At 37.3% G+C, this 14,263-nt stretch overlaps 1 protein-coding gene across 1 annotated transcript in view; it reads right to left on the bottom strand.

Annotated features, from left to right (window-relative positions):
- Window positions 1-14,263, bottom strand: part of UBN2 (ubinuclein 2) — a gene marked incomplete at both ends in the record, with an annotated part of 81,731 nt that overhangs the window by 20,933 nt on the left and 46,535 nt on the right. The window contains 4 exons of the mRNA XM_079711023.1: window positions 2,329-2,458; window positions 6,052-6,122; window positions 11,178-11,667; window positions 13,690-13,793. Of these exons, the coding sequence (XP_079567149.1) occupies window positions 2,329-2,458; window positions 6,052-6,122; window positions 11,178-11,667; window positions 13,690-13,793 (795 nt within the window). The remainder of the gene's footprint in view (window positions 1-2,328; window positions 2,459-6,051; window positions 6,123-11,177; window positions 11,668-13,689; window positions 13,794-14,263) is intronic.

The following is a 14,263-nucleotide window of genomic DNA, read 5'->3' as shown; positions in this document are numbered from 1 at the left end:
TGGGAGACTCTTATTCATGTCGGTTCAGGGCAAAAAGAAAAGTAGGTTTGTATCTGACAGCTTTAATCAATTTATTTATTTCATCTTGCAAGTAACAAAATATATATGTAGCTATTTAGAACATACTCTTATTACTGTCATAGGTGCAGAAATATTAGACTTTGCTTTTCTTACTGACACAACTGTGTTTAAAATGTGATTTGGGGTAAGGAGAAGATTTTTAGGAATGCAATTATCATGTTATGGCAGGTGTGTTTTACAAATTAAAACATTTTATTTTATTAATAACAATTTTATTAATAAAAACAAAATACAAATATTACTAACAAGCATTTTACTTATTTCACGCATATCAATTAATAAATATTATTGCACATATGACAGTGTCTGCTATAAAATCCCATTTTAAAAAATGGAAGATCCAGGGCTTCCCTGGTGGCGCAGTGGTTGAGAGTCCGCCTGCCGATGCAGGGGAGATGGGTTCGTGCCCCGGTCTGGGAAGATCCCACATGCCGCGGAGCGGCTGGGCCCGTGAGCCATGGCCGCTGGGCCTGTGTGTCCGGAGCCTGTGCTCCGCAACGGGAGAGGCCACAACAGTGAGAGGCCCACATACCGCAAAAAAAAAAAAAAAAAAAAAAAAAATGGAAGATCCAGTATCATGGTTTCTGGGTGATCTCATCTTAAGAATTACATAGCTGAGACTATCTGCCTGGGAACAATCCAAATATACATCAACAGTAAAATAAATAACTGAGATATATTCATACAATGGAACACTGTACACACAGCAGTAAAAATGGAGTTCCCCTACATGTAAAGACAGATAAATCTGAGATGCATAATGGTGAGTGTAAAAAAGCAAGCTGCATAAGAAAACAGACACTATTACTCCATTTATATGAAGCTCAAAAACATGTCAAACCAAACAATATAATGTTTAGGGATACAAAGGTACATGATTATACCATATAAAGAAATGTAAGGGTTAGATAAATGTCTCTCTTCCATAGCCAACATTCCATAGTCAATGTCTAGGCATAGGCACAAAATCTGAGACCTCAAATAAATTTCATTTGTTCATTAACCTGCTTTGAAGTGAGAAAGAACTACAGTTTCTCAATTCAAAAGAACTATTTTATTAATAGAAGTACAGCACCTATAGCAAAGAATTCTATGCCCGTCAGATCACACCCACTGCGGTGATCCAGAGCACCACACTCAGTCCCCTATTTGTACCATGCTGTGCTTTGTGACTCTAACCCCCCGACCAGAAAAGTTTAGGCTGACTCAAAGTAATACAACCAGAGTTTTCACCCCAAGAATATGGATTGGGATGAGAAATCTACAGTCAATCTCTGTGTGTAGCTTTTCTGTAATATGAAACCTTGGAAATAAAGAAAACTTATCTGCAGATGCACATAAAAGGATAAAAGTGAGATAGGGCGAGAGAGGTAAAGAGAAACAGAGTTAATTCAGATTATCAGTTCCCATTCCTTCCTGGTTGCATTCTTGCCCTTAATTCCAGGAAATGCCTTTATTCATAGAAACAAAGTGTTCTTTTTTTATCTTAAACTGCATCCAAGTTATTTTTTCTATAACTTGCAAGTTGTAAGTATTTTAAAAATACATAGTCAAATCATTAAAGGCATTAAAGGAAGAGTAATCAGGACAGTGAAGGTACTGAAGCCCATTTTACATGAAGTAAAGAAGGGGACATAATTTGTGAATAAACGCAAAAGGAGAATTAGGACCAACGGGATGGAAAGCACTTGGATTTGACTCAACATATGCAAGAACTTCCTGATATTGTAATGAAATAAGTTTCTGATCACTGGAAGCATGCAAACTTGCACAATTACTTAGAGGCACTGTAGTCGAGAAGAATCTAGCAAAACATGAATGATTGATTACACTAGATAATCTTTAAGTAATCTTTAAGTTTACGTGCAACCCTGTGATTCTTTCCACTGGTCTTCATGTCAGTGTGAGCATATCTGTATAGGTCCACTTCAGGAATAAGAAAATTGAATTATATGTATGTCAGATTATTTGTTGAGGGCAAAGTTGTGTCAGTTGTGGAACTGAGGTTAATTTACCTAGTCCAAGAAGCATTAGAAAACATTATGTCTCATCTAAACCTCTCAATTGATGAAAAGCAATTTTTTCCCAGGGGATCCAACATGCTATGGTTACTAAAGAACATCCTATGGTTACTAAACATGTACAATACAACTATAAAGCAATTAGTATGCAAAAGCAGCAAACAGAAATCAGTCTCCTTTCAGGTTATAAAACCCCAGATGCAGGTATTATTGTTCCTCCTCTTACCTGGACATTGAGATGTAACTTCTTTAGACGTTTTACCAGTGTTTCTTTATTGCATGGCACAAAAGCTTCAAGGTGGGAGTAGACACCGCTACGAATGACAGGGCCTAGTTCCTGCAGCTGTAACTCAATGCTGACCAAAAACAACAACAAATAAGTAGTACAGAATTTCTTTTAGGTAGTAACAAACAAGCATGGAGGCAGAGGCAGTGATTCTTTCCTCCTTTTACCTTTCCATGATTTCCTAGACAGTATTTTTCAAGGAAAAAAAAAACCCATAAATCGTAATGCTATAAAAAATTTCCATGAATCTAGTTTAAGAGTAGAATTTACAACCCCAACAAGATGGCAAATAATATTTTTTGCTTTCTTTTTTTTTAATTGAGGTATACTTGATTTACAATACTGTGTTAGTTTCACATATACAGGAAAGTGTTTCAGTTATATATATATATATAAATACTTTTTCATATTCTTTTCCATTATAGGTTATTATGAGATATTTAATACAGTCCCCTATGCTATATAGTAGGTCCTTGTTGTTTATCTATTTTATATATAGTAGTGTGTATCCTAAACTCCTGGGAATTCCCTGGTGGTCCAGTGGTTAGGACTCCACGCTTCCACTGCAGGGGGCATGGGTTCGATCCTTGGTTGGGGAACTAAGATCCCGCAAGCTGCACGATGCAGCCAAAAAAACCCACAAAAAACCTAAACTCCTAATTTATTCCCCACCCCGCCCAAATAATTTCTTGATGACAGGGGCAAAGTCTACATTTTTGGGTAAAGCACAGGAATTCCATTATTAACCAAAAGCTCACTTCCTCAAAGAGACATCATACTTCCCCTCACCACCCTGCAACTGCTATACTAGAGACACAGTTTCAGTGAATTCTTAGAGTATTTTTTCCTTAAAGGTGTTTGAAAAAATTACAGATTCAGAAGAGGTAAAGCCCTCCTGGCTACACACACAGACTGTTTTATCCTTCTTTGTTTTCCTTATTGTGCCTCCACTGAACTAGGTATTTAATAGTTTGTTCAATTTATTCCAGTTCTCCAGTTCCTGCTAAAAGGGTATTTAACCAAACAGTTACTTCAAAAAAAAAAAAAAAAAAGAACAGTTTGTAATAGCCACCATAGGACAAGCCTACTGATAAACAATTGAGGTTTCTTCCAGATGGAAGACAGTATATCTGGCAGTTGCTACTGTAGAAAGATGAGAACAGATGTGAATTTGAAGGTCAAGACCAAACTGGGGCCCTTGGCAACAAACTATGTCCAAATCATCATGTTTTACTATAGAAGAAGGTGCAAACAGACGTAAATATTTTCACAAATATAAGGTGCATCCAAAGATTCAATTAACAGCTTTTGGGGAAGGAAAGAAACCCTGCCAGATCAAATGTATCCAACACTTATAATATACACTGCAATTTCAGAAACAATGAAATGTGGAAAACTATACTCCTTAGAATTGACAGTTGAAAATTCTTGGTATTAGAGAAGCCAAATACAACAAAAGAATAAATAAAAAGAAGTTTAAGGCCTATTAGAGCCAGAGGGTCAAATCAGAGGTTCATATGGGAGACAATCACTCTGGTCATGAGTTCTGTGTACAAACACTTGGTTAAATATTGTGGTTAGATCTTTATTAAAAGTCAAGACTCTGGGTAGGAGGCATTCTAGGCTTGCCCCATTATAAAAGCTTAGTTGAAGCTGAAAATAAAATAGAAACTCCAAGTAGTAAGAGATTCCAAGTAAGAACAGACTGACTCAATGACCTACTTATAAAAATTAGTAGTTTCCAAACAGGGGTTAACTCAGAAACAGGAAGTGCTGACTCCCTGCTCCTAAGCCCATAATATTAGGTAAAAATTAGAGAAATGTATTAACCCTAGAGGTTACTGACTGTACTGGTCTATCCCAAATATATACAAATTCATATCTGAGAGCAGTTTAAGTACACATCCCTCACACATATACTTTAATATTTTTTTCTAAGAATTCTAATGTTTTAGTATATGGGGACAATAAAATATACCTGAATAAATTCATGGGAATTACTACCCCAAATAATCATGTCTTATATGCCCTTAGACAATCAACTCAGTCCAGAGAAATAAGGGATGTCTATTCAGGAAAGTGGAAAAAGAAGACAAGGGGGCATAAGAAAGTCACTAAAAGGGAAAAAATTCAACTCTGAACACTAGGGCTTGTAGAATTAGAGGCACACTCTCAGTGAAATAAAACGCAGATGGGCTCCAAGAAAACTAGAAGATTTGTTTTAAGACAGACATGGCAGGAATTAACAGAGATGCTTCTTTGAGATGTCATATCCCAAGGATGATTTTTTGATTCTCTCAGAAGAGAAAGAGTTGTCCCTTTACAGAATAGTAAAATAAAAAAGGACTGTCTCAGTCGCAGGAAAAAGACCTGATCTAGAAAACTTAGGGCTCTTAGGTTAAAAAAAAAAAAAAAAAAAAGGAGCTAGTCAGATCCCAGATTTTGGAATCTGGGACAGCTCTGATGAGTAATGGTTACACTGTTTATTGAATCTAAGGTTTAAAAGGGAGCTAGGTAAAAGGAGGTGGAACAGACAGGAAGCACCTGCAGGCAGACAGAACCAATCTGAAAACCCCTGGCTAAAATAAAGAATAGGAACAAGAAATTCCTCTGTCTCCATGCTACTAGCATACTAGGTTATGTGTTTTATGAGTCCATGGAGACCAAAATGATTTTTTAAGTACTTCAGGAGAATGAGAGACTGCATTAATTAAAATAGTTATCAAAACCAATAAGCTAATCCATCCTTTTTATCTCATGAGAAACTATCTCCATTATATATTTAAAAGACAGGAATCGTAGTATTGGAAACACTGCCTTGTTTCTTTGTATATGATGCTACTGAACCACCAAAAGTAGGCATACACATACATTATTTTCATCAGAGAGGAATTTGCTGCTTTTCCCAGGACCACTTCCTTTTTGCCCATTTCTGCTTGTAGCCAATTATATACTCAATTTCTGGAACCATGGTCAAAATTTATAAGCCAACAGGTTTATAAGTACAGCTTATCTGACCATAGTCTTAGAACGTGCAACTTCATTAATGTTAACCTCTAGCTAAGGGTGAAAATTATCACTGATTTAAATACAATTGATATCATAAACCAGCTTTCACCCTTTCCTTTCCAATCTAACATCTGTCTTCTCTACACTGCCTCCGTCCTGCCCCACAAAAATGATTCTTCATTAAACCACACTTTCCATTTGGCTATAAATGTCTGTATGAATTATAATAAACCTCACTGGATACTAATGGAATTATTTTCCCCACGTCTGAATCAAAGTAGAAGGAAAGTACACCAAATTTAATACAAACAATCAGAACTGTCCCAGAAAGATATTTTCATATAACGTGACAAAGAATGCATTTAAATCTAGGATAATATTCAACCCATACAGCAGTCACTTGCTCTGGCAGTTATAACATTGGAAGCTTTGATTATCGTAAGGGGTCCTGGAGAACCAATGTATGTAGAAGCATCGTTTTGCTAAGAAACAAATGTTAATCACACATGCTGTGAGGCCAAAAGGGAAGAGCTAATGCATGAGACTAGCCAACCACTCAGCATCTGTACCTCAAAGGCCTACTATATTTTTTAATGACTTCTTAAGGTTTAAATAATTTTCAGGGTTTCTTAATCAAAGAAGAAAATTACTTACTCCAGAAGAATATTATTCATATCCTGTGTAAAGAATTTTTTCCTTCCTTCTTCATCAAAAAGTTTGGCAGCCTAGAGAAACACAAGATTGTCAATATAACTCTCAATAAACACATTACACATTATATGCTTCCATATCTATTTACTTAGAATAAGTTCCTTGAGGGTGGGGCTATGATTAACTTCATTTTGTATCCCAGCTTATTACCTGGCATGAGCAGGCAATTAAACAGTGCTGAAACAAAATTTAGCATACATAACATTCTTTCCTGTTATGTCTGTATTTCATTTTTCTGAATTTTCCTAAATTTAAAAAGTTACACAGGGGCTTCCCTGATGGCGCAGTAGTTAAGAATCCGCCTGCCAATGCAGGCGACATGGGTTTGAGCCCTGGTCCGGGAAGATCCCTGATCCGTGGAGCAACTAAGCCCGTGCGCCAACAACTACCAAGCCTGCACTCTAGAGCCCGTGAGCCACAACTACTGAGCCCGAGGGCCACAACTACTGAAGCCCATGTGCCTAGAGCCCATGCTCCACAACAAGAGACGTCACCGCAATAAGAAGCCTGCGCACTGCAACGAAGAGTAGCCCCCGCTTGCAGCAACTAGAGAAAGCCCGTGTGCAGCAATAAAGACCCAACGCAGCCAAAAATAAATAAAATGAATAAATTTATTTTTTTTAAGTTACACATATAAGACTTTTTAGTGCTATGGGTGTCTTGTGTATTTTGAGCATCTATCTGTAAAGTCTGTTTATCAATTCTTGCTATGATCTCCAAGATAACAGAAAGCAGATGCCTCATTTTCTACAAGACAATACTACCCAACTATGTGTCTGATATTCTATATATTATACTCATTACCAGGTTTAACCTTCATAACAGCCAGTGACATTGGTATTATAGCTCCCATTTCACAAACAAGGAAGCTAAATCTTACAGAAGTTACATGATATGCCCCCAAATCACACTGCTAGTAAGTGGTGAATCCACTTACTAGACCAGAAGCTTTCTGACTTCAACTGTACAACACTGTCACCCTGTACAAAGATACTCAGCTTACTGCAGCCAGTCTGGGTTCTACCTAATTACTAACAATGAAAAAATTAGCCACAGTCATTATCAAGGGATAAGCAACAATTAATTCAATGAGGATAAGAATATTTTCATCACTGTGTTTGTCACCTTAGCCAGTTTACCAGAAACAAAGAGTATGCAAACCAATACACTGTACCATAAGCAAAATTTACTGGGGAAATCACAAAAGATAGTTTATCTTGAGATGCCCAAGATGTAAAACATCGAGAGGCCTCATCCAATAATCTGAGCAAGCCACATGCTGACTCTGTCAGTCAGTAAATTGATAATTTTACACTGTTTGACAACATCACATTCTGTAAATAGAAGAGGACAATTTCTGAGATGTGCCTCAGTGCTTCTTAGAAAGGATGAAGACTGGGTATGTGTAGGGAGAAGAAATATAGGAAGAAAGCCAGAATGGAAACTAAACTTCAAGAAGGAGAACAAAAGAAGTCAAGAGGCTGAACAGTGGAAGATATGTTACAAAGTGAGAAAAGAGCAACAAGAAGAAAGTCCTTGTCAGACAGATATGAGCATTTTGGGCAATAATGAATACTCATCTCCTGAAGAAAAAAATACCATCTCCTATTTCAAAGAAAAAAATACAGAGAATTCACAGATACTAATAAGTGAAATGAATCTTCTTATTGATGATTTCCTACTAAGAGGTTAGGAAGTAGCTGTTCTAACCCTAGCCATGGCTACTACAGAAAGAGTTTTTAGTACATGAGATATAAGAGCATCTTACAAGATTGAAACACACTCATTACTAATCAATTCTGTTTATTAAGTGAATATGAATGGCATACAACACAGTGGACGGACTGCAAGTTATAAAGCATGATGGTCCTGCCTTTAAATCCTGACTTTGCATCAAGCCTCACCCATTTAAAAATTATGTGGCCTTGGGAAATTCCTTTAACCTTTCTGAACCTTAGTTTCCTCATCTATTAAATGGAAGAATACTACCTACCTCACATAATTGTTGGAGGATTAGACTACACAGTATATACAGTATTCTAAGCCCAGTCAGGGCACTGTCTCCTGAACAATAAATGATGTCTTGTGAAGCTGTGGGTCCCAGGAGCACTGCACTCAATACAAGGTATAGGTTTTTGCTAAATAAATAATAGCTGTTATTATTAATTATATATTGAAAAACCTGGATTACATCCCTAGCACTTTTTATTTAAAACATAAAGGAAACTAAAGATTTTAGAGGCAACATGGGATAGCAAAAAGCATGTACTATTGAGTCAGGTGAACCCGTGTTTAAATTCGGGCTCCACCACTTACTAGTTGTGTGGACTGACCAAGCTATTTAACCTACCTCCACTTAAGTTTGTTAACCATAAAAAGGAAATAATACCCACACTTCATACATAAAGTGGTTAAGAATAGTAAATAAAAAACCTATTTGATTAATAAAATGATTGTACACTTTTCAAAAAATAAGCACAGAAAATAGCAAAAGAATGAAAAACAAAGGAGGGGGAGGGAACAATAAAACAGAATATAAAAGAAAATGACAGAATAAAGATGAATTATATCATTATCATTATAACAGCAGTAGGTAAGATAAAATCTTAAAGAGAAAATCTTTAAAAAGACTCAGATGATGGGCTTCCCTGGTGGCGCAGTGGTTGGGAATCCGCCTGCCAATGCAGGGAACACGGGTTCGAGCCCTGGTCCGGGAAGATCCCACATGCCGCGGGGCAACTGGGCCCGTGAGCCACAACTACTGGGCCTGCGCGTCTGGAGCCTGTGCTCCGCAACAAGAGAGGCCACGACAGTGAGAGGCCCGCACACCGTGATGAAGAGTGGCCCTCGCTCGCCGCAACTAGAGAAAGCTCTTGCACAGAAATGAAGACCCAACACAGCCAAAAAATAAATAAATAATAATAAATAAAAGAGTAAGCCACACCAAAAAAAAAAAAAAAAAAAGACTCAGATGAGGTTGATAAACAAATTTCCATTTACATGCTGTCTATAAGAGAAAGAGCTAAAGTAAGTCAAAAAATAAAGAATTCAAAAAAAAAAGAGCTAAAATGAAGGTAAATGATGGGAAAAGCTATACCATGCAAAAATAAAGAGAAAGGAGTCTACAGTAAAATCAGACAAAACTGAATTCAAGGTGAAAAGCATTAATAGCACAGAAAGGGTCACCTTCAAATGATAAATATCACAAAAGAGATCTAGCCATCAAGAATTTTATGGGCCAACAAACAATACAGCATAGAAATAAACAAAGCAGAGGACTTCCCTGGTGGCACAGTGGTTAAGAATCCACCTGCCAATGCAGGGGACACGGGTTCAAGCCCTGGTCCGGGAAGATCCCTCATGCCACGAAGCAACTAAGCCCATGCGCCACAACTACTGAAACCTGCGTGCCACAACTACTGAAGCCCGCATGCCTAGAGCCTGTGCTCTGCAACAAAGAGAAGCCATTGCAACAAGAAGCCCACGCACTACAATGAAGAGTAGACCCCACTCGCCACAACTAGAGAAAGCCCGCGTGCAGCAACGAAGACCCAGTGCAGCCAAAAAAAACTTAAATAAATAAAATAAAAATAGCTCATGAATAAAATAAAAGATACTTAGAAATAAATGACAGTGAAAATCTTACCAAAAAAAGTAAAAAGAAAAAAACAAAGCAAAAACTATGGTAAATACAAGTTATAACCTAAAAAACACTGGCAATGAGATACTTGAGCACAACTCTCTAAGTCCTGAACTAATAAATAAAGTACCTTAAAATAAGTAAAAATGTAAGAGAATTTGATAAGCCACAACCTCAGAAGAAATGCTAAAGAACAAAAACAGAAAAATGAATAGAACTGATAAACAGAATCCATGAGTCAGTTGTTGGAAAAATTAGATAAATCTCTCGCTTCCCTAATCAGATATTTAAAATTCAGAAAAAGTTAAGAGAAATAAATACAACATAGAGATTAATAAATTTAAAATGTGATTTACTATAACCCTAGAAGAAAGAAACAAGTTGTAGAATAGTCCATACATTATACTTCGACTAACAATTATTTTTAATAACAACATATTGGCAAATGCATGGATTAAAACCCAGAAAAATAAGTAGTTTAATAGTGGTTATCCCTGCTGGGGGTGGGGAATGTCTGATTATGGGGCATCTTTCCCTAAGTATAAAATACAATTTACGGACTTCCCTGGTGGTCCAGTGGTTAAGAATCTGCCTTCCAATGCAGGGGATGAGGGTTCGATCCCTAGTCAGGGAACCAAGATCCCACATGCCTTCGGGCCACTAAGCCCACACCGCAACTACAGAAGCCCAAGAGCCACAAGGAAGACCCAGTGCAGCCAAAAAAAAAAAAAAAAAAATTTATATTGAGTGTACGACTTCTGTAATCAGGAAAAGAAAAAAAGAGGACTAAAACATGGCATGGGTTCAAACAAACATGCTAAAGTAATAAAAAAGGGCATTTTAAGCAAGGTTTGAAACATTTTAAATCAAAATTATATTTCCCTGAGATTAAAGGGAGAAGTGTACTGACATACCTGGATTTGCAGCTAGTTAAATAAAGATTATGTACCCAAGTCAATCGGGAGAGGAATCTACTGTGAAATGCTAAAATCTCAACTCTTAAAAGTTTGTCTAGTGAGAACACAATGTATGCTTACTAAAGCTGCTGATTAGCTGGTAAGGACTAGCTGGTAAAATCGATTGTAAAATAACTAGCTGTCAACATAGCTGGGACCAAGTTCAAGTACACTTCTGCATTGTTACTATTTGTTCCTACCTTTCTTCTATTTTCTTTACATGACTATGTATGTATTTATGAAATCTATGCAGAAAAATATTTATAAAGTGAAGTGAGATAATAAAACAACCAACTTTTATCCATGTTATAACTATATTTAAAAGAAAATGGCTATGCATAGAGCCAATGCTTAAAAGGAAATATAGAAAATAAAGTTACTTATAAGTAGTTAGGATTATAGGTTATTATTTTTGCCTGAAAGTAATTATTGTTATGTTTGTGCAGCAAACACAAGAAAATTATCACACTTACTACACGGAGGTCTTCGATACGTTTTTCAAGAAGGACAGGCAGACCCTCTGGGAGTGTAGGTACCACCTTGGGCATAACTTGAGAGGCATAGGTTGGCTGGGTGGTGTTTCCATTCTCTCCTCCTGACTCAGAGAGGGGGCTACCATTAGAAGCAGCATCCAGTAATCTGTCAAAGTCGAAATCATCTAGCATCTCTAGGGCATTTTCAGCTTCCTGAAATAGTTCATGTTCATTTGTGCTAACAAAAATGGGGAGGTCCGGATCAGCACTATTCAGATTTAAGTCCGAGACATCATTTCCCAATGCCACAGCAGCAGAGGGGGTTTTATGCAGAGAGGAGGTTGAGAAGTTCACTGGGACTTTAGGGTTAGACTCCTTCCTTAATGCATCCTTCTCTTTTTGAAATTTTCTTATCATGGCAGCTAGAGAAAGAGAATCCTTATAACGTTTCTTCTTTTTTTCAGATTTGTGTGAATTTAGAGCCACAACTCTGTGAAGAAAAAAGTGATCAGTTAGGCTATGTATGATTTTAAAGGTTAAAACCCCAAGTAAATAAGCAGGCACAGAATTAAAATAATCATTTGATAGGTGAGGAAGCAAACTTGTTATTAAATTACACTTTTACAATGGCATCTTCATCATCATCTGGATTGTCACTTATGAAAGGCAGATAGGTGAATGGCCATTAGAGTGAAGAAAATGAAATAATGTCAACAGAAATAAACAAAACTGAATAGAGCTCTGGTTTATTAAGTATACGAAGTTAGGGAATTCCCTGGCGGTCCACTGGTTAGGACTCCTTACTTTCAGTGCCAAGGACGCAGGTTCAATCCCTGGTCGTGTATCTAAGATCCCACAAGCCCCTCGGCATGGCCAAAATAAAAAAAGTAAAAGGAGATGAAAGTATACGAAGTTAAACTTACTACTCTGTTTGGAATGTTCATTCTTTAGCACATCTATAAAGTAGGCACCTAAAGAATTAACGAAGTAAAGAAATGCACTTTTGCTGAAAACAGAGTTGATTACAACCAGAGAAACCTACATAATACACCCTCAAACTGGTACCCCAGGTGGTTTGTGCTACAAACTGCCAAAGAAATGCAAAATGTCTGTGTCAATCTGTGAGCCTTCATTCATCACCATGTCTTCTATCCAGACCCTATTCTATCTGAAACTACCTTCTGATCATTTTTCACTTTCCATTATAGGAACAGCGTTCTGAGGCTTTCGGATAGATACATGTAATTTTCAATGACAACTTTCTCCCTATAGGGCCTAAGAGGAAAGGGTGGTCTCAGTTTAGCTATCACCTTCTCTAAAAAATCTTTTCTAAATTTTATGGCTTATATGCTTCTACATGCACTACAGAACCTAAAAGATTATTAGTGCCTTACAGGTAGGCCAGTGTTTCATTTGCTGTTATATACCCAAAACCCAGACAGTGTCTGGTACACAGTAAGAACTTAGTAAATATTTGCTGAATGAAATCAGTTTACAAATTTGAGAAAATGATAAATTCAATAAAAGGCATTACTTACAGTTTTTGTTCATAAAGAAGTTTACTTGTAAATAATGAACATTTAAAACAACCAGTAGTAATTTTTTTTTCTTAATAATTTCTTAATGACTGAGGGATCACTATAATCTCATGTTTAGGAGGGGATAAATACCTCCCTACATCAACTCTGGGGATACTGACAACCCCAAATTCAGATGTACCTTCTCTGCTAAGGAGGGGAGGAAAATCCAGCCTCTCACAAGTTTTTGACTCTACAAAAAAAGCCATAGAGAAGTAGAGACAAATGGTAGCTTTATGACTGCAAGGTACAAACATTTATTCTTATGACTTTTTTTTTTCTTTTCTGTTTCTTTCTTTCTTTTTTTTCGTGGTTGTGCCTCGCGGCTTGCAGGATCTTGGTTCCCCACCAGGGATCAGGAATTTCACCCAGGCCTCGGCAGTGAAAGTGCTGAGTCCTAACCACTGGACCGCCAGGGAATTCCCTCTTATGACTTAATAAGGCTTTTGAGAAATTCTACTTGGTTTTTTAGAGGCCATATCATTACCTAAAGTCACAAGCATTAAGAATAGCTAAATAAAATCAATGACTTTTAAAAAATATTAAAACGACCATAAATCGTTTATACAAAGACTACTGCCAATTGTCAATCCCCAAGCATCTAAGCTCAGTTTTAGTACAAGAAAATTAAAATAACATGTTCAATGTTTGTTCCATCTTTTCAAACTGGTTCCTGTTGATAAAATGTTGTAATGAGCAAAATACTTAACAAATTTGTAAATCTGATCTAAAACACCTTAATCTCTAAGATGACTTCTACTTATTAATAAATAAAATATTATTAAAATGTAAGTTAATAGGTCACTGACATTTATAAATACTGTATTAAATTAGACCCAGCTCAGCTGAACTAATTAATGCTAAATATATCTTTCTAAAAGGAGCGTCTGTCATGCTACAACACTGGTTCCCTCATTATGTCTAATTTCACATACCCCAGTTGTTTCGGTACTTTTTTCCTTGGCTTCTTCTCCTTTTCCCCTTCCTCTTTCCGCTTCCGCTTCTTCATCTCAATATCATCTTCTTTCATTTTGGGAATCTACAAAATGATTAAATGCGTAACTTACCTAAGTATTACTGCTTTACTCTCTGATGTTACCAATCCAGTATCCAGGGCAAGTGGTTTTTCTCAAGTTTCAGGGCACGTAAGAATTGCTTGTTAAACATGCAGATTCTCTGGGTCCATGAGCACTCCCACCCCTGGTTTTGGTTCAGTTAAAGGTTTGGTAGAGCCTTTTAATCTGCATTTTTTTTTTTTTTTGTGCGGTACGCGGGCCTCTCACTGTTGTGGCCTCTCCCGTTGCGGAGCACAGGCTCCGGATGCGCAGGCTCAGCGGCCATGGCTCACGGGCCCAGCCGCTCCGCGGCATGTGGGATCTTCCCGGACAGGGGCACGAACCCGTGTCCCCTGCATCAGCAGGCAGATTCTCAACCACTGCGCCACCAGGGAAGCCCTAATCTGCATTTTTAACAACATTTTGGTGATTCTGGTACAAATATGTCTTTGGC

Source organism: Hyperoodon ampullatus, assembly GCF_949752795.1.
Source record: "Hyperoodon ampullatus genome assembly, chromosome: 9".
In the NCBI taxonomy this organism is placed as follows: Eukaryota; Metazoa; Chordata; class Mammalia; order Artiodactyla; family Ziphiidae; genus Hyperoodon; species Hyperoodon ampullatus.
This window is presented reverse-complemented; position numbering and strand designations above follow the sequence as displayed.